The following is a 24,665-nucleotide window of genomic DNA, read 5'->3' as shown; positions in this document are numbered from 1 at the left end:
GGGGCAGGCCGCAGCCCGAGGTCAGAGGGAGGCGCAGGGCGCGGGCCCGAGCCCGCGGGGAGGTCCGAAGCGCCCACAGTGGGTTGTTTTTCTGGTGACAAGCATGGGTCCTGCCCAAGGCGCTGAGGCATCCTGCACAAGGAGCCGGCTGGCCGGCGTCCCGGCCTGCCTGCTCTAGAATGGAAACCGAGCGCCTGACGGTCGGTTTGCTTCCCCGCAGCGCTGCACCTCTCCCTGGTGTTTTCCCAAGAGCATGGCTTACTCGTCTTTATCCACAGATCCCTCGGCATCGAGGAGGTAAGCTGGTAAACTTTAACTGTTAAAGAAATGTTGAAGTAGTGCTATATGGAGAGCATGTTATATTATACACGCTAAAACTAAGTTTTTTTTTTTAACTTTTCAGTTTCGAGATTGCAGGGAAGAAGCATTGAAGTTTCTTTGTGTCTTTATGGAAAAAGTTGGTGACAAAGTTCATCCTTATGCCTGTCATATTAAGGTGGGTAAAGGAAAACTATTTCCTAAAGGTCTTTGCCGAATGGTTGAAGCAATTCTGGTGGGCCTCATACCATAACAGATTCATAACTATCCTTCACCCCTCCCAGTCTGCTTTACCCATCTCTAGTGTTCTTGTTAGAACTGAAATAGTTTGATTGACATAAAGTGTAATTAATACAACAGAGAAGTGTGGAATTGTTTCTTCAACTATAGACTTAATTTTATTAACTTCTCTTTATAGAACATAATAGGTATTGATTTTGAAAATAAGTTATTGATATTGAAAATAATGGTTATAACTTTTAATTTATACAGACTAAATTTATAGTTCCAGTGTAATATTTAAATGTTTCTATAGGTGATGTTTAATTTTAAATACTGATCTTTAAAAATTTTTCCTGCAAAGTTGTTACTTTTGCAATATATACAGAAATTGGTGGAAACTACAGTAACTCTAAAAATGAGGTTCCTTGAGTCTAGATTGCTGAATAATACTGCTTTGCATAGGAATGCTTGACTGCACCAGTGCACTTTCTGATCTGAAATTAGTAGCTACATATTGTAAGGAGCGGTAGTACAGAGGCAGAAATTTGCTTTTTATTCCAGAAACTGCACTTTCTTTGCTTGAGCTGGGGTTTGTTATTATGTCAGACAGTGCTGCAGTGTTGTCAGTGAAGCCACTTTCGGGACTGAATATTTTTGTTGTTTTAGTCTTTTTAAAAAACCTTAAACTTGTTAGGAACAGATACTTTAGAGAGGTAGATGAATACATTGTTATCCTTGAATTCCCTTCTCTACTTACAAGTATTATAATCTCTATTTGCTTTCCTATCTAGCAAACTTGCATTAGTGTTTATACAAAAGAGAGAGCAGCAAAATGTAAAATCCCAGCTCTGGAACTTCTGATGAAGGTAAAATGCATTTTATAAATCTCTTTTGTTTCTAGAAAAAGTAGAAAATCTGTTGTATTACTATAATTGTGCTATATCATGCAGAAAATCTGTAGTCTGCAGTAGCAAGAGAATAATGAGAGTGTAATATTTAGATGTTAGTAAGAGATATGTCTTAACAACAGATTGTCTTCGATATTCCTCCAGTAGGTTGCTTAGATGTAAGCATGTCATTCCTTCATCTGCTAGAGCAAGACACGATTGTTTTGGGGGCAGCTGCAGATCTTCTCTCTCCCAGTTTATTATGGTTAAGGAGAAATTTTGCAGTTCAATTGTATTCTTACTTAAAAATGTTGTGTATTAATATATAATATGATATAACGTATTAGAAACAGTATGTGAAAGGTGTGGAGGAGGAGGAGGGCTTTTTTCCCAAAAGTTTTATTACTGTGTGAGACAGTAATTTCATAATGTGCTTCCTTAGAATGCATTAGATCCTTGTTTTGCAAATGCTTTTGCACCTACTTAATTTTCTTTATGAGAAGCAAAACTCTCTTCTGAGTTATTCTGAGTCAGTTCTTCTGTGAATTGGATTGGCTTTATAGCAGCAGGGAGAGAAACACAATAAGATAAAGGCTACTGCAGACTTGCTAAGCCTGTGCTCTTGTGAGGTTTTTATATATATATATAATTATACTGTGTATAGTTTTCACGTAGATGATCTATATATAGTATGTATAATAGAAGTGAAAAATTATAAATTTTGTATTTATACATATATAGGAAGGTAGTTTGTTGTTAAAGTAGATTTCATGCCAATACTCTTTCCTGGACCAGTCACCTTAAATCTCTTTCATTGAATAGCATACTTAAGCTGAAGTTACACATATGAACTGTGGTTTTATTTAGACCAAGTAGGATTGTGGTAGTGATATTAATGATTTTCCTAAATTTTCTTTTTTTTTTTAATCTATCTTAGTTGCTCCAAAGTTTACGACATTCCTGTCTGATGGAAGAAATGAAAGTTGGAGAGATATTTAATAAATTTTATGGGGAACTTGCCACAAAAAGTAGAGTTCCTGATACAGGTAGGCTTTAGTTTTTCTGTCTATGTCCTTTGTTTTATTTACACTCAGTTTTTGTTGGATTATACCCCATGGAAATGTATAATTGTTATTCCCATGTCAAGCGTGTTTAAAAACGGTAGCTGTCATGTTTTAGAGCTAGTAAAATTTGTTCAGGTGTACTGATCATGATCATGCAGTTAGCTGTTTCTTAGCAGAGTTGTATCTATGTATGAGCTAACATACGGGAGAAATCATATAATTGAATTTAGTGATGGCAGTTCATACTGAATTTAAGCACAGGTCTAGTTTAGGATTCCTGACATAAAAGAGTATTTGTATGTCTAATCTGTTATTATTAGTCCCTGAATGCCTAAATCCTGAAAGTAATTCCAGCTTTCTTGTCATTAACCAACTTAACTTTGCTAGGCTCTTAGATTTTTTTTTTTTTTTTTTTTCCCCCCCGAGGTTCAGTACTAACCTGGTGTAGCTGAACCTTTGAAGTTACTCTTATACCTGTTTTATAATTATACACACACACATCCCTATAACTTTGAGTCTTAAGAGTAGTCCTGGTCCCTCCAGTGGGTGCTCTTATCAAAAGCGAAGGCTGCCTGTCCCTGTCAAAGTTCATGTAAACCCCAGCTCAGATGATAAAGCTCTTTGTAACCTTATTCCAACCCCGGCCAGTTTTGTCCACAGAGCTGCAGTCTTACTGTGATAGTTCCTGCCTTGGTTGCCCCTAATGTGGGCTCATCAGTTCCTGCCTTGCCTAATTGTGTTATTTATAATGTTAAGCATACTAATATAAGCTCTAGTCCGATCGTCTTGGCTAGTTACAGCTGAAATCTTCGCTTGGCAGGTCTAGCCCTCACAAAACTTCCTGTGCTTGCGTAGAACCCTATAGTCTGAACTCAAGCCTAGAAAGTTCTGCTAGCTGTTGGCCTTAACCCTGATGGTACTTAAAAGACCCAGCATAACCTCAAGGCCAGCAGCAAACTTGGATTAGTGGTAAATGCTTCCTCGGTGCATATAGCCTTTATTAATCAGTTTTCTAAGCCACGTTTAAAAAGAGTAAATGTGTTTAACTTACTAATGTGAGAGGAGGATGCATCTCACATCGTAGTATGTAGATACATACGTGCATGTATGTACATCGTAAAGAGCCGTCTTTCCCACGTGCTAATCACCAATTAAAATTAAACCATCAGGGATGGTTTTCTCATGGTTGCAAGTTACACAGGAATTGCAATGGAAATGTCAAAGTAATTATTTCAGTAATTAATATTTAATAATATTAAATTACTTTCTAGTACTGGAGAAGATTTATGAGCTTTTGGGAGTTTTGGGAGAGGTCCAGCCTAGTGACATGATTAACAACTCTGAAAAACTATTCCAAGCTTATTTGGGAGAGCTTAAAACACAGGTATTATTGGAATTTCTTTTCAGACTCTTGCATTGCTTTGCTTTTTTTTTCCTTTGACGTGTGTAGCGCTGTATGTTGGAATACTATTGTAACTAGTACAATTTGTGGGGATCTAACTGGGCAATCATAAATGCTTCCTTAAGGACTGTTAAAGTTTGTATTCTTTGGTTCTGAGAAGCTTTCAAAGTAAAAATTCAAGGCCATCAGTGACAGCGAATTAACCAATTTACTGTGAGAGAAGATGGCACGTGATGATCATTTCAGTAGCACCCAAGGAAAGTTATATTGCCATGCACTGGTAGTTTCTGATTTGGTCTCTACTAGCTGCAAAATCCTTGCACTTCAGGTCAATATCAACAATTCTGCTGAACTTTACTTTCCTATATTCTGCACTTTTAAGACATTATTAGTGTGTGCTATCTAAGTTTTGGTATGGTTGTGTCATGGTTTAACCTGGCAGGCAGCCAAATACCATGCAGCCGCTCGCTCACTCCCCCCACCCCCGGTGGGACGGGGAGAGAATCAGAAGGGTAAGAGTGGAAAAAAACCTCCTGGATTGAGATAGAGACAGTTTAATAGAACAGAAAAGGGAAAATAATAATGGTAATGATAGAATATACAAAATAAGTGATGCACAATGCAGTTGCTCACCACCCGCACTGATCGATAACCAAGTAGCAATCGCTACTTCCTGGATCACTCCTACCATTCATATACTGAGCATGACGTCACATGGTATGGAATACCCCGTTGGCCAGCTGTCCTGGCTGTGCTCCCTCCCAGAATTGCTTGGTAGCAGAGGATAGTTGTCCTTGACAAGGTACTTAGCAACAACTAAAAACATCAGCGTGTTATCAACATTCTTCTCATATTAAATCCAAAACACAGCACTAGGAAGAAATTTAACTCTATCCCAGCCGAAACCAGGACAGGTTGGTCTTGGTGGAACATATTTCATGCTTTTCAAAGGATTTCTTGTGTTTCTGTAGTTAAACTCCCTACCAAATGATATGAAACTTCTGAGTAGGAGATGTTTCTGTGGACTTGTGTTCATAGAGGTGGGTGCTGAAATAACTGTATTAAGTTGGAGTATGTTATTTTGTCTACACTTCTAGGAACTGGGAAGCCTCAGTGTAAATTTATCTTAGCTTGAGAGTAATATTTTTTCAATTCCCACTTTTTTTAGATGACATCAGCTACAAGGGGACCCAAGCTACCTGTTGTAGCAGGTTGTCTGAGGGGACTGGTTGCACTCATGTACAACTTTACCAAATCTGTGGACGAAGGTATGTTCTTTTTCTACGTGAAAGACAGTTACACTATTTGATATATTTTAATCATTATACAGCCAGCAAGCAGCACCATTTCTCGCTGTGAACTCAGAATGAAAATTTCCCCGCTGGTAGATGGTTTATGCAAAAGCAAGGCCGATCCAGCTACATGGTCCTTGTAGTTTGTCTTTGTGTGGAGTGGCTTCATCAGTGTGTTTCTGTACGTAAATGTTTGAAGTGCTATTTTCTAACCAGAGGTTGGGCAGCTGTGAGAGCCACATTGAAGCTGGAATGTGGTTTATACAGAGATATGTTTCCCTTAGAAGAGACATGTCTGTTAAAACATGGATATTCAGAAAAATCAATGAATATCGATGTACAATTTTTTTCAAATTTAAGAGTACTTCAGGAAAAAGCCTCTCTGCCTTTTAAAATGAGATACGTAAGGCTTTCCAATATTGCTTCTTCATACCAAGTTTTGGTTAAAAATATCTTTGTCTTTACCTCTTGTGTGTCAATAGTGAAATACTCATTATTGGATTGTTTCACAGATCCTCAGACTGCAAAGGAGATTTTTTATTTTGCAATGAAGGCAATCAACCCACAGGTAAATTTGCCACATGTTAATTGTTCTGCATAAATGAATTAGCCCTGATGAAGAATAAATCACATATGACAAACCTTTTCTGATATTACAGGTTGATCAGAAGCGATACGCAGTACATGTAGGTAAGATTGTACATTATTTCAATTTGTGCTGAGGTGAATACCGTACATACAATGGTGTATTCTGTCTGGAGTTTATTCTCTACTGGCTGTCTTCTAAGCTGATTGGGAAGCAAAGCTGGTGTACTTTAAGTTGGAATCTAAAGAGTTAAACATGTATTTGGTTAAACTAGGCAAGGTCTAATCAGCTTATGAACAGCAGCCTTACACTTGATGCTATTTGCCCCTCTGGAGTAGTACAAAACCCTGGTATGAGAAGGAGTAGGAGTGGTAGGAGTAGAAATAAGAGGAATGTAGCAAACTGGGAGAAAAGAGAAGACGGTGGATTGGGTTAAAGTAAAAAAAATAGGGAGGGGGAATTTCACTGGAAGAAGGAGAAGGAAATTGGGAACAAATTAAGTTCATGAAGAGAATGAGAAATTGGCCTGTGAAATGTGAGTGGTTTATGCAGAAATTGAAAAAATGCAAGGTTTGAGTACTAGGCCTGTGGCAACTGTGAAGGGTAAAACCCTCTTTAAAGATAGTCTGCCAAAAAAAAAAAAAGAATTCATTAGGGATCTTGAAATTTCATTTATGCTTATATTTGGGATTGTGAAATTACCTATATTCTGAACTCTCTATTTGTCTGCATGGCAGTTTGGTGGAGGAGGGGACTTGGGCATATGTCCTGACCACAGAAACCAAATCCTTGTGAATTGTGCAATTGAATTTTATTAATTGTAACCAGTAGAGTCCCTTTCTTTTTCACTGTTAATATAAATTACTTCAAAACACAGCTGTGCTTTCCGTAGTGGTGTACATTAAAAAAGAGGATTTTGGAGGGCTGTTTTTATGCTTAAGTTCTTAATGTTTGGATACTGGTACTGTAATGGCTAGAAGAATACATTTGATACCCTACAGTCATGGTAGATATACCTACCTAAAGTCCTAATGTGGACTTTTATAGTCTGGTCTGTTTTTGGGAAGTGGAATATAAGTCTGGGTTTTAATGAGAGTTGTTTTTAAATTGCAGCTGGTTTACAGTTGTTCAGCTGGCATGCTGCTCAGTTTGGTACCTTACTCCTAGACAACTATGTCTCCCTCTTTGAAGCAATGTGTAAATGGTGTGGCCATGCAAATCAGGAGCTAAAGAAGGCCAGTCATTCGGCTCTAGATTCATTCCTCAAGCAGGTATTGTAACTTCCCTGGGATCTCTGAGACTAAAGCAAAGTCAAATTTCTTGAAATAGTGGGGGTATTTGGTGCTTGGAAGTTCAGTGAATTTATTTAATAAATAGTTATTTTGTTTGAAGTGCTTCATATTACGAGCTAACTGTCTTCTAAGTTTTACTGTAATTTTTTGTGGCTTTTCTCATGTTTCTGGAAATCTTGAAATTTTTGTATCTGCTTTACAGATTTCTTTAATGGTAGCTAAGGATGCACAGCTACACAAGAGCACATTGCAGTTCTTCATGGAGCAGTTCTATGGAATCATCAGAAGAATGGATTCGAGCAACAAAGAGCTGTCCATTGCCATTCGCGGATATGGGCTTTTTGCAGCAGTATGTGCAGGAAACTTACTCTGATAAAGGAGCGTATTGGATGGATTTAAAGCTAGCATTCATGTACCATTCATTTTACAATTTTACACAGTTTGTTATATAGGGAATACTACTGTTTCTGGATTAAGTGTTGAACTTAATTAGCTACACTGTAAAGTACTCTGTGGTTGAAAATTATTAAAACACATACTGAATTTAGTGGGAGCACTTGCAGCATTGAGGGTTGTGGTTACTTCTGCTTGTGCAGTGGTTCTGAAGTGGAAAAAACAGGGACTTCATATACAGCTGTCACAAAAATTAAGGATGTGCTTAATCACTTAGGTACAGACAATTCCTCGTTAGCTCTGTTTGCATTTTGGATGGTAGAATCCAGGCCAGCTCTGCTCTGGAAGCAGTTCAGATATGCTTCCTACAGAGCAGGAATCTCAAGTCAGGACACTCAAAATGTGGTGCTAACTGCAAGACACTAGGAGGTAATCTGTGAAACAACTGCAAATTAAAAAAACGACACCATACTTATATATTTATATGGAGGGTAGATATATTTGTCAGGAAGCACCATTAAGAACCAACTTGCAATTTTTGTCAGCAGTCAGTTAAAATAGGAATATAAAAGTAAAGTTAAGGTTCTGTGAAAAAAGGATGGTGTTTATGTATCTGCAACCTATGTGCTTGATGGTGGTACCCCAACTTTTATATAACAAAATTGTAGACATTCCTTTTTTTTTTCTCTGTCTCAAAGCAAAGATTAGGTTAAATAATCTTAAACATTATTTAGAGAAGGTTAGGAAATGTGATAGAATAGCTAGTTACTAGCTGAATCCTTTCTATTTACGACCTTTTGAGCAGAGTGCATTTGTTTTGTAGAATTTTCTATGTGCTTTGTTGAAACCTAGTCTTCCTCTTCTATGATACAAATTAGAAAGGAGTTGAGTTAAAGGTACTGTTTTCAGAAAAAAAGAAGTATTCCAAATTACTGAATTGAAAGAACCTTGTTAAAAATACCTGTTACAACAGGTTCATTAAAATTGCATAATGTAAATACAGATGTAGGATAATACTGCAAATTTTAACAGGAAAAAGGGATCTTAATGCTCCAATACCTATAAATCTTTAATATGTTAAGACACACTAATAGTTGTTAGCCTGTTTAGACTAAATCTTGGCCAAGCTAAGATGCTAGGTTGTGAGGAAGTAGAGTCTTGCTGCTACTGAAAGTAGTGGCCTTAGCCTGAACACAAGTTCAGTAGTCGATTCAGTTTCAAGGCAGAATATTTCTTTTACTGTCTAATTGCTAAAATAATTTTAAAGTAACACTTGCAGTTCTACAAATGATACATAGATAGTCTTAATTTTGTCAGCATATTTTTAGGCAGACTAGATTCAACCTTTAGCCTAACTCTCATACTCTGTCATTACCTAAATCAGTCCATTCTTTTTCCATGGTCAGTTCCCTACTACAGTTCTTGCCTGTGACCTGGTTCCCGGTTCCTTTTCCACAATGACTGTTTTTTGACCTAGTTCACGCTAAATACTGTGATTTACAAGTCATTCTATAGAAATCTGTAAGCATTATTACATACCCTCTAGTACTGTTTGGGATGCTTTCCGCTTGTTCATTAATTTAGGAGTAGTCTTTATTCTCTGTACAGATGCCAGCACAATACAAGTTCAGAATTTGGGATGCTGGGTTAAATGTTAAATAGTACTAGCCTATCAATGATAATTGGTTAAGCCACATTAAGGTAAGCCACTTACTACTTCAATGCAGGTAGGTTGAACTATAAGTGAATATTAGCATCCATAATGCCATATTTAAGATACTTACAGCCAAACTCCATGCTTTTCAGGTTGCATTTGAAATCATGTCACTGAAAGTTCAAGTACTCTTATAGTAAATTACACTGCATCAGTGAACTATTATTTTAGTTCATTGCAGGTACCATGTTTCTCATACGTGTAACTTAAAGTTAGTTTATTCAGATGTATTGAGTTCCTGGAAAAAATTAAAAGATTATTCTTATTATGGTTCAGTGAAGACTTGGCTGGGTCTTAGTGCTACAGGATATGTTTGCTTGACTGTACAAAGTTGCTAAATCAGCATTTTATTTTCTCTCTGTAAGCCCTGTAAAGCTATACATTCTAAGGATGTTGACAACATGTATGTTGAGCTCCTTCAGCGTTGTAAGCAAATGTACCTCACAGAAGCAGAAACAATAGATGAACATCTGTACCAGCTACCAAGTTTCCTCCAGTCCATTGCAAGTGTGATATTCCATATAGATACAGTAAGTGGAGTATTTAAAGTACCAGTCAGGTTTTTTTATGCAGCTACGGATGTAGAAGGAGGTAGTAGCTGTGAACTTACCTATGATAGAAGGTGTTTCTGTACCTGAAATACAATGACATTTAGCTCCTAGGGGATGGGAAGAATATCGGGAGAATACTTCATTGGATTTTATTTGAATAAAGAAAATGTACAGAATGTATTAAATAAAATGCTACAGTGCATTGAAATGAAAACCATGATAGCCAGATGTGAATAGGTTTTTATTTATTTTAGGCGAAGCTATTCATTTGGGCCTAGCCTTACCCTTCTCTTTATGCGTTTATACCACTCTATTGCTGCTTTTTCTTTTGGTACTGATACTTAGCATGCTCTCTGAGGCTGATACTTTGATTTTCGTCTGATGCTATGCTGTCTGTGTTTTAATGAGGGCTTTCTAAATCCTAGCTGGAGCTGAGAAGTAAGGTTGGGGCAGAGAAGAGACTTTCACTTATGTCTGTATTCAGATTGTTAAGGATGAACAGATTATACTGCTCTGTTATTATTGTTTAATTCAATTGGTACTTTTCTAATAAGCTTAAGATTGATTCCACCGAAGCGCTAATCTATTCAGGAGCTACTTTCCATAATGTGTTCCAGGAAACTTTCTTATTCTGTTTGTTTTGTTTGTTTTGGGGGTTTTTTTATGTCTAAGATGAATTCACTTGCTAAGTCTTTTATTGTTCTCAGAGCAGGTCATGATGTAAACCCTGGTAACAAAATATGTTGCCGAAATAATTTAGCATAATCCTACACATTGATACAGAGTTATAATCATTGTCTTTGCATGATGGGTGTTTTGGTTTTATTTCTTCTAGATTCCTGAAGTATACACTCCGGTTCTTGAACATCTAGTTGTGCTGCAGATCAATAGCTTTCCACAATACAGTGAAAAAATGCAGTTAGTCTGTTGCAGATCTATAATAAAGCTATTTCTAGCCCTCTCAGGAAAAGGTCCAGTTCTCTGGAGTTTTATTAGCACTGTGGGTGAGTCTGTGATATTAACTTTGTTGTGTTGTGGGGGGGAGCGGTGTGGCTTTTTGGTTTGGATTTTTTTTTCCCTAAATTGATTAACTGGTTCTAAGAGAGATATGTGGAATAGCCATTTGGGGTCAAAAGTGAAGCTTTTCCCATCCTCTAATAATGGAGGTTTAGGATTGTCTTTGTGTTATTTTTCAATGTCTGTTGTTAAATCACTAAAGGAATACATTTAGCAACTGTTTTGGATGACAGAGTGGCTATCATCAAGGGCAGGAGAATATATTTTTGTGAAAATCTGTTTAAATATTAAACATAAGACGTACGTTCCTGCCTGGAGGGATTGTGGGGAGAAAGGAATTTCACAGAGAAATGTAAAAAAATCTGTCCAATACCCTTTCAGTTACCCCTACAAAATATCACAGAAAGTAGGGTGAGTCTCATCTCTATTAGAAATGCAATCTTTTTATGCTGTGGAACTTGTACATAGTAAAAATGAAAATTCCAAATATGCGGTTAGTCAGATACAGTCCTGTGAATGTAATAATGAATGTGTCAGCGTTGGTAACTGACAATTCTAGTAGCCTCCAGCAGGCTGACATTTCATTATAATGATTTTCAGAATTTATTTTCAATTTCTTTCAATTACTTACAGTGGCTTTTCTCTATTGCAGTAGCATTTTCATTGTTTTCCATGTTCTTGATCTGGGATGTGGTGCTCCCAAGCACCATGCCAGAATGGAGATCCTAAGTCCATGTCTGTGGAGTCATTGGGAGTTTTGCCTTTTTCAGTATGGGCGTTATAGGTAATGCCTTGGTCATCACTGCATCCAGACTCAGGAAAAAGTCAAAACAGTATTGAGAAAAAGTAGTAAGAAGCAAGTTCAAAATTGGTTCCCTGTGAAACATCCTAGAGTTATGACTCTGGTTTTAGCTATATTTGTCCTTATAGAAAAATCTGTGTTCTTTTGGCTCTCCCTTATCCTGACAGAATGTAGAAAATAGAAGACTGATTTAATTCATTGCTAACGTAATGAGTGATATGGATTCTGTGCCTTTTTAAGTCTGTTCAGGCAATATTTTTTTTTTGTTTCAGTGCATCAGGGATTAATCAGAATCTTCTCCAAGCCAATTGCATTTTCAAAGGTAAAATAACTGTTTAAACGTATTTATTTCATCTAGCTTCCTAGAGTATACATTCTAATTCTTGAAGATCTAGCCCAGTAAAGACGGGAAGGCCCAAAGAAGTAAAAATAGTACCATCCATTTTGAATTGTGGCTCAGTTGTTATTAGTCTCTGGTCCCTACATCTGCTCAGCATAATGAGGATGTGCCTCTTGTACTGAATGAAAAAAAAAAACCAGGAGATAGACTTTTGTTTTCTGCAGTTCTTGTTTACTCAGGTGTCTGTAACAAAGTAGGTTGTACTTAAGGTCATCTAGCTTTCTTCAGGTTAACAAATTTTGAACACTTTAAAAGTTTTACTGAATGTTTGTAATAAGGGATGATTTTAAAGCTTTTTAATCCTGTGCAGCAGGATGACTGTAGAGTTTGTCAAACAACTGACCACTGGAAGAAGTACTTTAGAAATTTTTGAAAGGAGCTGGTTGGCTTGTGCTCTTTTCAGGTTGGTTAAATGAGAAAGCTAAACATTTCATGTTTCTACCTGCAGAAGTAATTTTACATTGTGTTTTGGCTTGAGTCAAGTAGTTACATATGCAGTGTTTCTGAAAAATATTGTGTGTTCTTTCAGGATTTTTTTGGAAAAGAAACTTCTGGATCAGAAGACTCGCGTGAAGCTGGAGAGATTGGGACAGGGAGATGGAAAGTACCAACGTATAAGGACTATCTGTATCTCTTTAGAAGTCTACTGAACTGTGACACAATGAAGGTAAAAGCATAGTTAACATGGAAATACAAAAGGAAAAGTAATCCTGAGTCTTATTACTGCTTTCCTAATCCTAGACTTTTTCCAAATGTCATGCTGCAGAAGAACTGTTTCCTGGATTTAGTTGAATTTTGTGGCTGATAAATGAATTAAACGGGTGAATTTAGGCTTTCATAGCTGAGGAACGTCTAAAGCCGAATTCTCTGAATCATTCAAATCTTGGTTTTTAAATTCAAGAAATAATTCTCATTGGTGTTTTGAAATACGAACTTTTTCCTCCTACAAAGGAATGTGTTTCTGAAGATGAAAACTTTCTTACTGCAAATTCACCACTGCAGTCCCTGAATCGCTTGCTGTATGATGAACTTATAAAATCAATTCTGAAGATTATTGAGAAGTTGGACCTGACTGTTCAGAAACTGGATGTTAATGAACAGGTGAGATCTGATGACTTGTCCATTAATTTCTGCTGTTGTAGGGGAACCAAAATCACATTCCCTGTTTTGTTTTCATTATGCTTATATACCTCTTCATAGTGTCCTTGAAACAACGTTCATACTAGTTAAAATGTTTTGCTTCGTATTTCTGGATATTGCATTGCAGTGTTAGGAGATGGGAACATCAGAATCAGAAGTAGTTCACAGAATCTGTGATGCCTACTTTGGCATCTAGTGGTTTTCATTTTTCTACTTGCTTTTTCCTTATGAGCAAGCAACCCATGTTATTTTTTTGAATTATTGATGTGTCAATTATTAGTCATTTGTCTGTGTCAGACTAGCTATTAGCAGCTAGAAAAAGAGGAGGAGACTGTTTATCTGGAAAAAAGGTGTAAGTGCTTTCTGTGTTGTCACAGATCCAGTGTTCTTACTTCAATATTTATTTTCAGGATGAAAATGAAACTGACAGTGCTGTGGTTGGGCCTACTTCTGACCCTGCTTCAAACCTTCAGCCAACAAAGCCAACAGACTTTGTTGCCTTTATAAATCTAGTGGAATTCTGCAGGTATTAATATGTTTTTATGTAGTTTGGAAGTTACAAAGTGGTTGGAAGAAATTTAAAGTGAGATTTAAAGGTGCCTGTTTCTGACTTATGACGATATACCATATTTCAAAATGCACAAGCTGATTAGCAGGGAGACAGTAAGTGTGTTTCAGACATCTGGGTCATAAGTAAAAACATCCTAGCTCATCAGCTTGGTTTTTTTTAAAGAGTACAGGAGACAAGTAATTAGCTTTCATTATTTGAGTGTAATTGTCTTTCGGTATGTGTTGTAACTTTTAGTATTATACTGACCATGTATACCAAATACTTCAGAGACCAGAAATACTGTCTTCATAAAGTAGTATGGGGCATTAAGCGAAAGGTACAGCGTTGTTTGTGAAGGTCCAGTTGATTTCCCCTAGCAATATTGCAGTCTCAGTAATGAAATGTGCTATGTGCATATGTGTTTTGTATAAATCTAATAACGAGATGTAATGAGGAAGAAATGACTTTGCACTGTAAAGCAAAATGGAGATCTTCCTATGCTTGCCTCAGAAGGCAGCATGTAATTATTCCCTCATTGTCTTTGGAGCTGCTCTGTTATAGCAATACTTCTCTTTCTTGTACTGACTTGAAAGTTTGAAGAAAAAAAAAAAAACAACAAAAACCACCACCCAAATATTTTATTCCCTTTCCCCCCACCCCCGTATGTTTTCTGTGCATCTGTTTTAGAGAGATACTTCCAGAGAAGCATGTTGAGTACTTTAACCCTTGGGTATATTCCTTTGGTTATGAGCTTATTATACATTCAACGAGACTACCTCTTATTAGTGGATTCTACAAGCTGCTTTCTGTTACAATGAAAATTGCCAAGAAAATAAAATACTTTGAGGTGAGATCTCTTTTCCCAACAGAGGGGTAACATGTTGTATTAATGATGGTGCAGTTCTTATATATAGTCTTTTATGTGCTATGGAAAATAGTTCATTGAAACTGTTACCCAGTCGTTTCAAATATTTATAGCATCCTATGCCTCCATAGTTATAAACACATAGAAAGTAAAAATTTAGACTAGAAGCCCAGTTTCTGAAGAGACACCACCCATGTGTAATGCTCTTTCCAAAATCCTGAGCTGCGTGAACAGAGGGATGGGAAATACCCTTGCAGTGCAAACGGTACAGAAGGTATCTTGGATATTAGAAACAATTTAGCCACAACAGCAGAGACATGTATGGGTTAATTACTCAGCTTCTGGGGTATACTTGTATTCCACTCACTGATTTCCTAAGAAATGTGATACACCATTAGTGGTATGGAAGCTGTTGTAAAGTGATGGTGCGTCATCCCATTGTGTGTGTAGCCCACCACAAAGCCCAGAACTGTCCCTGCCACTGCTGGCGATGGCACCAAGTGAAGCAAGTTTGGGAACTCATTGGTGTAGTTGCTTGTACTGTAGATGATGTTGTGAATTGCTGTTTTCTTATTCCACCTGCATTCTTGCCACCTGGGCATCCACTATTAGGGAATTTTTTTTTTTTGTCTTTTATGGTTTGTTAGCTGGGAAGGCAGGGAGAAAATTAGGCCACTGAAAAGTTATCTTGCTTATTTTGGTAATATTGAGTGTATTCCCAAAAGTTGACTCTCAGTGCACAGTACTAGTATTAGTTTCTAAGCATTGAGAGACAAATGTACATTTCAAGTTTTCCCTGACACTGATTTCATATTGGACAGTGATGTATTTATTTTGAGTTCAACTTGTGCTTCATATTTGTACTGTGTACTACATTTTTTAATACTGTTGACTTGTGGTTTCTGTTTGGTAGGGTGTCAGTCCAAATAGTCTCAGAACGTGTCCTGAAGACCCAGAAAAGAGGTCTTGCTTTGCACTGTTTGTAAAGTTTGGAAAAGAGGTAAGTTATTTTGCTGGCTAACTTTCTTTCTTAGTCTGAATATAAGCATAAATGACTCAATCAAAATTACGTCTTCTGAGAAATCTTACATATATATGACAGAAGTATTACAGCTGTTTGAATTATGCAACGAAGTGGGTTTTTTCTGTCCATTTTTTACTTGATGTTGGAAGAGGTGTATTGGTCACTTATTGATGTACAATTGAGAAGTAAATGTATAATTGTGCATTAAATACTTCCTGGTAACCATCTGCAGGTGAATGAGATTCCAGTATTGGTTTTGAGTTGTGTATTTTACCTGGGTATTGATATACCTAAATCAAGATCTTACAAGGTTTGTGATTGTTCTTGACCTATTTATCTGAATTTTAGGTTACAGCAAAAATGAAACAGTATAAAGATGAGTTGTTGGCATCCTGTCTTAATTTTTTGCTCTCTTTACCACATGACATCATCATGCTTGATATCACAGCATATATTCCCGCACTGCAGGTGGGTCAAAGTGATGTACAGCTAACGCTTTTTTTTTTCTAAAACGTGTGCAAAAATTTTGGAGCAAAGTTAGTATCCTGTTGAATAAGTAAGATAACCGTTAAGCTTTGCACTGTCGAGTACTTGACTTCTTGGATAAACAAGTAAATTGTCAGAATTTGCTTTTGCACTAAGCTGGCTCTGTTAGTGCCTGTGTTGCAATATAATTATATGTCCTGTGCTGATGTTGACTGAGATGTTAAGCAGACAGAAGTTATTAAGGAGGAGGATATACTGTATGCTAAATGCTTTCAAATACGTTTGGGTTTTTTTTTACCTTTAAATAATAGTAGTCAATGAAAATGAAAGGCTGATAGTTTTACATTTGACACATAGAATGCATTTAAGCTGGGCCTTAGCTGTACCCCAATGGCTGATCTGGGACTGGATGCTTTGGAAGACTGGTCAGCTCACATCCCCAGACATATAATGCAACCTCACTACAAGGATGTTCTACCTCTTCTTCATGGTTATTTGAAAAACTCCACTTCTACAGGTACATACAGGCAATGAATTTTTAGTCGTGAGGGGAAAAGAAAATGATTTTTGCATAGTTACGCCTAGAGATATGAATGTGACATACTTCTTGTCTATATTGTGTGTTTCTTGTGGTTGGAACAATATAATTTCTCTTACACCCCAAAATTTACCTTTTTCTTAAACTAGGATTTATTTGCTCCTGCCAAACAATCATTAATTGTAGCCGTTTTATATGCCACTTCTCTGTGATTTGTCCTTTATATCCTTAAATCAGCTTAGTTTTCACTAATAGAGACTTATTTTCCTTAATGAAGATTTAAAATGAAAGAATAATTGTCACATCCTAAAAATAAAAACAGACAAAACCAGGGTGGGTTTTTTTAAAGAAATTATGAGTAGGTGCATGAGGTGCAGCTACAATAAACTAATATTCATATGCTGTTTTTTTAATCATCAGTTGAATCCCAGAATAACTGGGAAGTAAGGAAACTTTCTCGAGCAGCCCAGAAGGGATTTAATAAAGTTGTGATACAGCGTTTAAGAAAAGCAAAGACTTTCGCGTTGGTAAGAACACTGTTTCTTTTTAGAGTTAAATGTGAGATAATCGCTTCCCTCTGTTTCTCTTCCTTTCTTGTATGCATACTTTTTTTCTGAGGGTTATTTCTACCTTAGCTCAGTTCAATGAAGCCCGTTCTACAGCGTGACTCAAAAAGCTGTTACATCAGCACAGCTGGAAAGATGTCATATTCTAGGGTGAGAATGGGAATGAAGCAGGGAAAGGGAATTGAAGAAATCTTGTAAGTCAGCAGCACCGCTAGACTAATATATTGCGGAAACAAATTAACTCCGACACCTAAAATCAGGTCCTAAAATCAGTGGTGCAGTGTGCAAATACCATTTTGTGAATGTGTAACTTTTTTTTTTTTTAGTTATCTTGTGGATAAGTTCATAGTCTAAGAAGTCAAACATACTATCAGTGTGTTTTGACCAGTGACTTCTCAAGTAGCTCGAAATAAATGTAGTTTTATTTTTATATTCCAGTGCGCAAACTAGCTTGGAATAAACCTTTTTTAGGCATGAAACTGATACTTATTAATATACATCTCTCTCTCTTTCCAACCTAGCGCTCTTTAGACAAAATGAGTGAATTTTATATCCCATACAGGCTGGTTATGAAAATCGGTTGGCTGCTTGCATAAAGATACAGGATCTAAACTTTAAGTTCTGGGATTAAAGCAAACTAAGAGAGTAATTTTTACTTCCGATTTCTTTCCACTTTTTAGACTATTACATAATTCTGTAGGTATGTGTTATCTGTGATGTTAAAATTTTAACCTGTACTTGAGAAATGGCAATTCAGAGCCCACAAAATGTGATGAAAATGCTTTCCAGTCTTCCCCTCTTTCACTTATTGAACCAAAACTGTTCTCTTGTTTGATGTGGTTCTCCTCCCACAGGTTCTTCATTTTACCTTCTTCATCCATATGTTAATAAGAGCCATAAAACCTTCATTTACTATGTAAACCAAGTTAATTATGTATAGAAGGAACTCTTCCTTCACTAATATAAATCTGTGAATTATTTAGGATGACAGTCCCTCCTTGGAAGCAGTAAGGACTAGAGTGGCACGCCTTCTTGGGTCTTTGGGAGGGCAGATCAACCACAACTTAATTACAGGTGAGTGTCCTGTCATTGTAAATAAAAATATTTACATGCCTCTGCTGTCTCTCTTGAAAGTTGATTTTAGTGAGGTCTCAACGTCACTATATGAGAATGCATGAGCTTTTCAAGGAAAGCTATTTTTTGTTGCTCTTGCTTAAACAAAATTGCTTTTATTCAGTTCTGGATTTTAGGAGAGTAAAGTGTTCACTAACTTACTATGGAATGCAGAAAGTGTGTAGAAAACTTCAGTTAAAGACAAAAAATTATATGCATCTGCATATATGGTTTTATTTATTCCCCACCTTCGCCCTCTAGCTGCAAAGCCATTTTAAAACTTTGCCCAGGTTTGTAGCTCCTCAGTACTTGTTTCCACCTTTTTACTACAATTCTCACTCAATCCAGTTTTGCAGAACTGCAGCCTGTGAATTGTGTAAGTCTCGGCAAACTTACTTCTTCACTTGTGAGTTTAAGGTGCACCATGCCTTTAGTATGTCCAGGCAGTAAAGCTCCATTTGAGTGCCTCCTCAAAAAAAAAAAAAAAGTTTTCTGCTCTTCTCTGTTCAATCTGTGAATAAGCTTTATAATTTAATTATTAAATATCGTAAAATCTAATTAAAACAGAAATGGAAAAATATAGTGTGAGTACCTGACCATGAGCTTTAAGGGATAAATTCAGTGCAAAATTTAGTTGGTCTAAAAACTAATTTGGTTGTATAGAAGTTTTATTCCTTTCTTTTAGTACTTACATTTGTTTTTTCTGCCTTTACAATCAATTTTCTTTCTGCTGAGTACTTCTCTGTTGCTTATTCAGAAATACCATGGGAAAGTAGCATTATTCCCTGGAAATTAAATACAAAGTGTGGTCAAATTAACAAATATGGGAATATAGGGAGAGAAGGGAGTAAGTACAGCAATTTTCCTTGGAGAACATAGCCATAAATGTAGTAGTTTTCTGTGCAGCTGCAGGAGTCTGTATGTTGGATCTTCCTGTCTGATTGTTTATAACAGTAGAAGACAAAATTTGGATGTCTTAAAGAAGTATTTTAAATAAGTGTGATTCAATGTCTTCTGGGTTTATAATTGTCTCCAAACTTACCTGTATTGAAACTGGAGGCTGCTGCGTCTGTCTCTTGAAATGTTGGCTGCAATTATTTTTAGCATGTGGTGGGTAAACATCTGTTTGGATGTGCAAATAAAACCGGCCTTCTAACATACTTCTGGTACTTGTAACATCCAGTAATTTATAAAACATTAACATTTTGTGGCAATCTAACTGAAGTTGGAAGGTTACAGATTTTTTTGACTGAGCTACAGAAATACTTGTTCTGTGTATGTTATATAAAGGTTATTTTTTTGTTTTGGTGTTTCCAAATGCATTAGCTACCTCTGCAGAAGAGATGATGAAGAAATGTGTATCCTGGGACACTGAGAAACGTCTGAGCTTTGCTGTACCATTTGCAGATATGAAGCCTGTCATCTACTTAGATTTATTCTTGCCTCGTGTGACTGAACTGGCTCTTTCTGCAAGTGACAGACAGACAAAAGTATTGATGGTTTTTCAGCATCTTTTTTTATGCTAGCTGAGAAATACTGCCTAGAATAATGTCTTCCTTGTTAAGAAAGACCTGTTTTAATTAATTCATGGGTAGCAATGTGCTGCTTTGCTGCTCTTTCATGATGACATTACTTTGAGTGTTTAAAAACTAAAGAGCAGAAGTTGCTATAAGCTCTATCAGACACCATTGTGCTTTGAGAGTTAGACTTGACATAAAAACAAAAATTTTAAACTAGTTGATCTTCAGCGTTGTTTGGCCTCCTTCTTATGCATAGCCTATGAGCTTGTGGGCCCAGGCCAGCAGGGCACTTAAGCAAATATTTTGCTGCTTTGCTGGATTGGGATGTTGATATCCAAAGACAGTCCAGAATGGAGGTATTCTTGAACACACAATGATGGGTAACTTATGCAGTGATGAATTTTCTCCAGCTGAAAAGTGACTGCCCGCGATAGAGACTAAAACATTAGGAGAAAGGCCAGTTAAAATGTGCGTAAATTGTTTCCATGGACATGATCTGTTCCTGGAACGGTGATTTAGCACAGATTGGAATGATTTCTCAAGTACACCCTTTCTTTTGACTCATTCTCCTGCCCACAATTTTGCGTTCTCTGTGAAAGTAATGGATGCATAATCAAAGGGATTTTTAAATTTCAGGTTGCAGCATGTGAGCTGCTACATAGCATAGTCATGTATATGTTGGGGAAAGCATCTCAGATGCCAGAAGGATGTCAGGGTCCCCCACCCATGTATCAGTTACATAAGCGAATATTTCCAGTACTGCTTCGTCTTGCTTGTGACGTAGACCAGGTAAACAGATTCATTTATAAGCATTTTATCTTGTTTAAAATACCTCTAAATGTGGGAATTAATTTATAATTTTATTTAGAAGCTATCCTGTTAGAAGTTATCCTAACACATTGCCTTTTTTTTTTCCCCCAAATGTAATGTATTTTGGAAGCTGAAATTCTATTTTAGGGATAGTTTTTCAGGATTTCGGGGCGGGGGGTTGGGGTGGAAGACTTTTCAAAGACTTCAATAGTGGACTGTAATTCAGCGTAACTCAGAGAAGTGTACAAATACATGAGGGTTTCAAATTCAAGTTTCAAGGTTCGTTCAAAGAGTTTGTGGTAGTAGCTGCTCTTTATTGCTGTGTTTAATTTCCGTCTTTTTCTTTTTTTGTAATAAGTCAATTTGAGGTGAAGTTGGTTATTTCAATATTGGATGATTGCAAAGCTACAATCCACAAGAAAAGCATTTGGGAGAGAATTTGTAGCTGCCTCATTGATAGCTGAGGATGATATTTAATTCAAACATCTGGACTTGGTATTTCTCCTCCTTTACACAAAAGAGAATAAACACATAGGTTCAGCTCCATTGAAATTACAGGTCTTGTGCCTTTTCAGACTGCTGTTTAGATCCTGGCATCCAGATTCTATTTTTAGACCAGAGGGATTTGTGTTCTGTTAAAATACACAGGAAGCTATGTTACCAATTTAGGTGAAACTCTTTTTGCTGGCATATGGCTGAACATAAACCGTAGGTAAATAATGTCTGGATTGGCCCAAACCAATGTACATAGGCATACACAATGTATTATAAGCATGTGTGTACGTAAGCAAGTATATTTAATGGTTCTTTCCTTCATGTTATAGTATGACAGTTTTTGATCAGGTTGACGTACAGGTAGAATTGCTGAAATCCAGCAAATTAGAATAATGTATATGGTAAAGATTAAGAGAGATTTTAGATCAAAATACAGCTTAAAACCAAACTTCCCTGTTTCCCTGGCTGTATATTGGCATATCAGTCTGTGGCGTGAGTGGTTTTTGTCTGTCTCAGAGGATCTTACTGAAAGTAAGCTTGGAGATTTTTTGGGACTAGTTGAATAGAAAATAGCTAACCAGATACTTTTGGTTTTTTAATCCTTGATATGGGAATGTAATATGAAGCTGATTATTCATTTTATAGACCCTTTTTCAAAGAAGTATTTTTTTTTAATTCTTACATATTTTGAATAGCAAAATAGCATAGAAATACATTAATTCTAGAAATGTAGTTGGCTTTTACTCTTTTCAGGTAACAAGACAGTTGTATGAGCCGTTAGTCATGCAACTCATTCACTGGTTTACGAACAACAAAAAATTTGAGAGTCAAGATACAGTGGTGTTCCTGGAAGCTATCTTGGTAGGTCTTAAGTCTTCCTTTTCTTTTTTCTGTGCCATATGACTTTATTTTTAACTAGCATCACTTTACTACTGAAAAAATGAGGAGTACATAAACAGATATAATGGCTCCTTATTTGTCTGAAAGAAGGAAACCAGTTTATCAATTTTGTGATCTTTTAATGTTTCTTAACCAAGATTTTGATGATGGATTTCTCTATTTCTTTGACATTCTCAAAATGCAGGAAGCATCTTTAGAGTGCTTATAGGATTAATGAAACATTATTTTTATCATCAGTGTATACAGGGAACTACTGAAATACAGAATTTTTTTTTCCCCCACTCTGAATGAAAGTTGCTTTTGATGTGTGCTTAATTTTCCTCTAAGCTTTTTTGCCTTCACCAGGCACAAAAGCTTTAAATTTAAAACTGGCTTTTGCACTGACCTGAAGTGTCTGGAGGCAAGATAGGTCAGGAGGTTTTGCAGTACTTTTTGTAAATTAAAGTCAATGTTGCCACACCACTTCTAAAGCAGAGGAAACTGGCTTATCAGAAAATGAAGTGACTTAGACAAGGCTTCTAAACTGTTCAGTAGCTGAGATGAGAATAGAAATCCAGATCTTTGAGGCCTAATCCAGTGCTGTGAGGGTTGGAAATGCTGCCGCTTCCCTTGGACAGTAGTAATTTTGAGGCGTTACTACTTCTGGGAAAGTATGAGTACATTTTTTTAACTTGCAAATAATACTGCGTAAATAAGATTCTCTAATAACTGCACTGAGACAATGCCTTTTTTTTTGTCATTCTTGTAATGAAATAATGTTGTGTAATTTCAGAGTGGCATAGTGGATCCGGTTGACAGCACTTTGAGAGATTTCTGTGGTCAGTGCGTACGAGAATTTTTGAAATGGTCTATTAAGCAGACAACACCGAGACAGCAGGAGAAAAGCCCAGCAAACACCAAGTCTCTCTTTAAACGGTTGTATAGTCTTGCTCTTCATCCTAGTGCTTTCAAGAGACTAGGTGCAGCACTTGCTTTTAACAGCATCTACAGAGAATTTAGGTGAGCAAACAGAGTGCGGAACAGTAGCTAACTTGGACTAAAGGTTCAAGGAGATAAAAAGAATTGAGCATAGAAAAATAGTTATCCACTGGCAGTCATTCTATTAATGAATACAATAGCTGTAAAATTCAGTTACTCAGATTATTAATTTTTAATTATAATTTTGTAGTTCAGGCTTTCTGCAAGTGGGGAGTGTAGATTTAAATTTCTATTACAAGTTTATGGGAAGTTACTTATGCCTTTTAAAGGTGGTCAGCAAACCTTCACTGCTGTTCTTTTAGAGTGGTTTAGATGTATTTTTTTGTACAAACATCTTGTGCAGTTTATCTCTACAGTATTTTTTTTTAATTAGAATTTCACACTTAGTGCTGCTTCTACTCATGTTTTTCATCGTATTTATTCCTGATTTTTAAAGGGAAGAAAATTCTCTGGTGGAGCAGTTTGTGTTTGAAGCATTGGTTGTATTTCTGGAAAGTCTGGCCTTAACCCATACAGATGAGAAATCATTAGGTGAGCTATAATTAATTAACTATGGAGTGAAGAAAAAAGTCATCCTGTTGAATCTTGGATTAAAAAAGAAAAACTAAACCAAACCATGAATCTATAACTGGAGGAAAAGTAAATGTGCTTATTTTTGCAACAAAGGAAGGATTATTTTTCATTACTGATAGAGAGGTCATTTGGTATCTAGTTAGGAACTCTTCGAATCGACTCCTTGCAACATATGAAGGTGAAAGATTTTGTGCTCAAGAGAAAGAACCTTTTCACATTTACAATTATTTACAGTTTTGTGGTAATATTAAAAATGCTAGTGGTGCTTTTGATTTGTAACTGGTTTTGCAGTTACACATTGTAAAAATGTAGCTTGATGAGAATCTTGAAGTCTACTCTTATATAACAAACAAAATGCTTGAAAAATTGGCATTTCTCTATATTCTGTGGAAGATTTCCACCATTTTTTAATACCTTTTCCTGTTTGCCTTGTTATTCTTCCCTACAACAGTACGTAGCTGTGCGAAGAATCTGTGATTTCTTGCAGAGTTGTAATGATTCTTCAGTAGACTTGCTTTTCTCTTTTTTTTTTTCATGCTCTGACTTTCATCAGTTAATAGTAATTAGAACATAAAACCAAAAACTGATGTTACAAAGATTTATTTCTTTCACAGAAGCAGTTCAGGATACGATAGAAGTGGCCCCGGAAGAAATACTCATATGGGAAAATTCTACAGTTTCTCTAAGCATGAGCATGGAAAATAGAATCCATAGTTTTATAGCAGAGGCCTCACGGTTGGCTCAGGCTGTGTTGACCTGTCTGCTATTTTATGATCTTGTTCTGTGGCCCTGAAAAATTTACCATAGAAGCACAGAGTAGAGGGGGTGGTAGACATTATCCTGTGTGTAAGTCGTCTTGCACCATTTCTGTAGCAATAATACCTTGATTCATTTAACCAAGTTGCTAGCATTTATTTATACATGTCAATTCTCTCTTTCTGACAGGTACCACTCAACAATGTTGTGATACTATTAATCACCTGAAGCGCATAATCAAGCATAAAGCGCCTTCTCTGAACAAGGAAGGAAAACGGCGAATACCACGGTCAGCAACTTGCCATTCTTTTGCTTTTTAAATATTACATTTTGGTTAACCATGTAGTTCCGTTAACACTTAGGACTGAATGGGGAATTCATCCTGTGACTGTTGCTGATAGAGATCTCCTG

General features: G+C 36.6%; 1 protein-coding gene across 1 annotated transcript in view; it reads left to right on the top strand.

Moving 5' to 3' along the window:
* Window positions 1–220: 220 nt before the first annotated feature.
* Window positions 221–24,665, top strand: part of PRKDC (protein kinase, DNA-activated, catalytic polypeptide) — a gene marked incomplete at its 5' end in the record, with an annotated part of 83,442 nt that continues 58,997 nt past the window's right edge. The window contains 28 exons of the mRNA XM_009584843.1: window positions 221–297; window positions 404–496; window positions 1,332–1,406; window positions 2,365–2,473; window positions 3,763–3,875; window positions 5,062–5,161; window positions 5,698–5,753; window positions 5,845–5,875; window positions 6,885–7,042; window positions 7,266–7,412; window positions 9,536–9,700; window positions 10,557–10,725; window positions 11,813–11,862; window positions 12,470–12,607; window positions 12,892–13,041; window positions 13,491–13,606; window positions 14,318–14,477; window positions 15,409–15,495; window positions 15,868–15,987; window positions 16,363–16,522; window positions 16,964–17,070; window positions 18,093–18,183; window positions 19,549–19,712; window positions 20,379–20,531; window positions 21,801–21,908; window positions 22,720–22,946; window positions 23,362–23,456; window positions 24,444–24,543. Of these exons, the coding sequence (XP_009583138.1) occupies window positions 221–297; window positions 404–496; window positions 1,332–1,406; window positions 2,365–2,473; window positions 3,763–3,875; window positions 5,062–5,161; window positions 5,698–5,753; window positions 5,845–5,875; window positions 6,885–7,042; window positions 7,266–7,412; window positions 9,536–9,700; window positions 10,557–10,725; window positions 11,813–11,862; window positions 12,470–12,607; window positions 12,892–13,041; window positions 13,491–13,606; window positions 14,318–14,477; window positions 15,409–15,495; window positions 15,868–15,987; window positions 16,363–16,522; window positions 16,964–17,070; window positions 18,093–18,183; window positions 19,549–19,712; window positions 20,379–20,531; window positions 21,801–21,908; window positions 22,720–22,946; window positions 23,362–23,456; window positions 24,444–24,543 (3,319 nt within the window). The remainder of the gene's footprint in view (window positions 298–403; window positions 497–1,331; window positions 1,407–2,364; window positions 2,474–3,762; window positions 3,876–5,061; window positions 5,162–5,697; window positions 5,754–5,844; window positions 5,876–6,884; window positions 7,043–7,265; window positions 7,413–9,535; window positions 9,701–10,556; window positions 10,726–11,812; window positions 11,863–12,469; window positions 12,608–12,891; window positions 13,042–13,490; window positions 13,607–14,317; window positions 14,478–15,408; window positions 15,496–15,867; window positions 15,988–16,362; window positions 16,523–16,963; window positions 17,071–18,092; window positions 18,184–19,548; window positions 19,713–20,378; window positions 20,532–21,800; window positions 21,909–22,719; window positions 22,947–23,361; window positions 23,457–24,443; window positions 24,544–24,665) is intronic.

The sequence above is a fragment of the Fulmarus glacialis genome, unplaced genomic scaffold (genome assembly GCF_000690835.1).
Source record: "Fulmarus glacialis isolate BGI_N327 unplaced genomic scaffold, ASM69083v1 scaffold30950, whole genome shotgun sequence".
In the NCBI taxonomy this organism is placed as follows: Eukaryota; Metazoa; Chordata; class Aves; order Procellariiformes; family Procellariidae; genus Fulmarus; species Fulmarus glacialis.
Note: the sequence above shows the minus strand (reverse complement) of the source record. Positions and strands in the feature narration are given on the sequence as shown.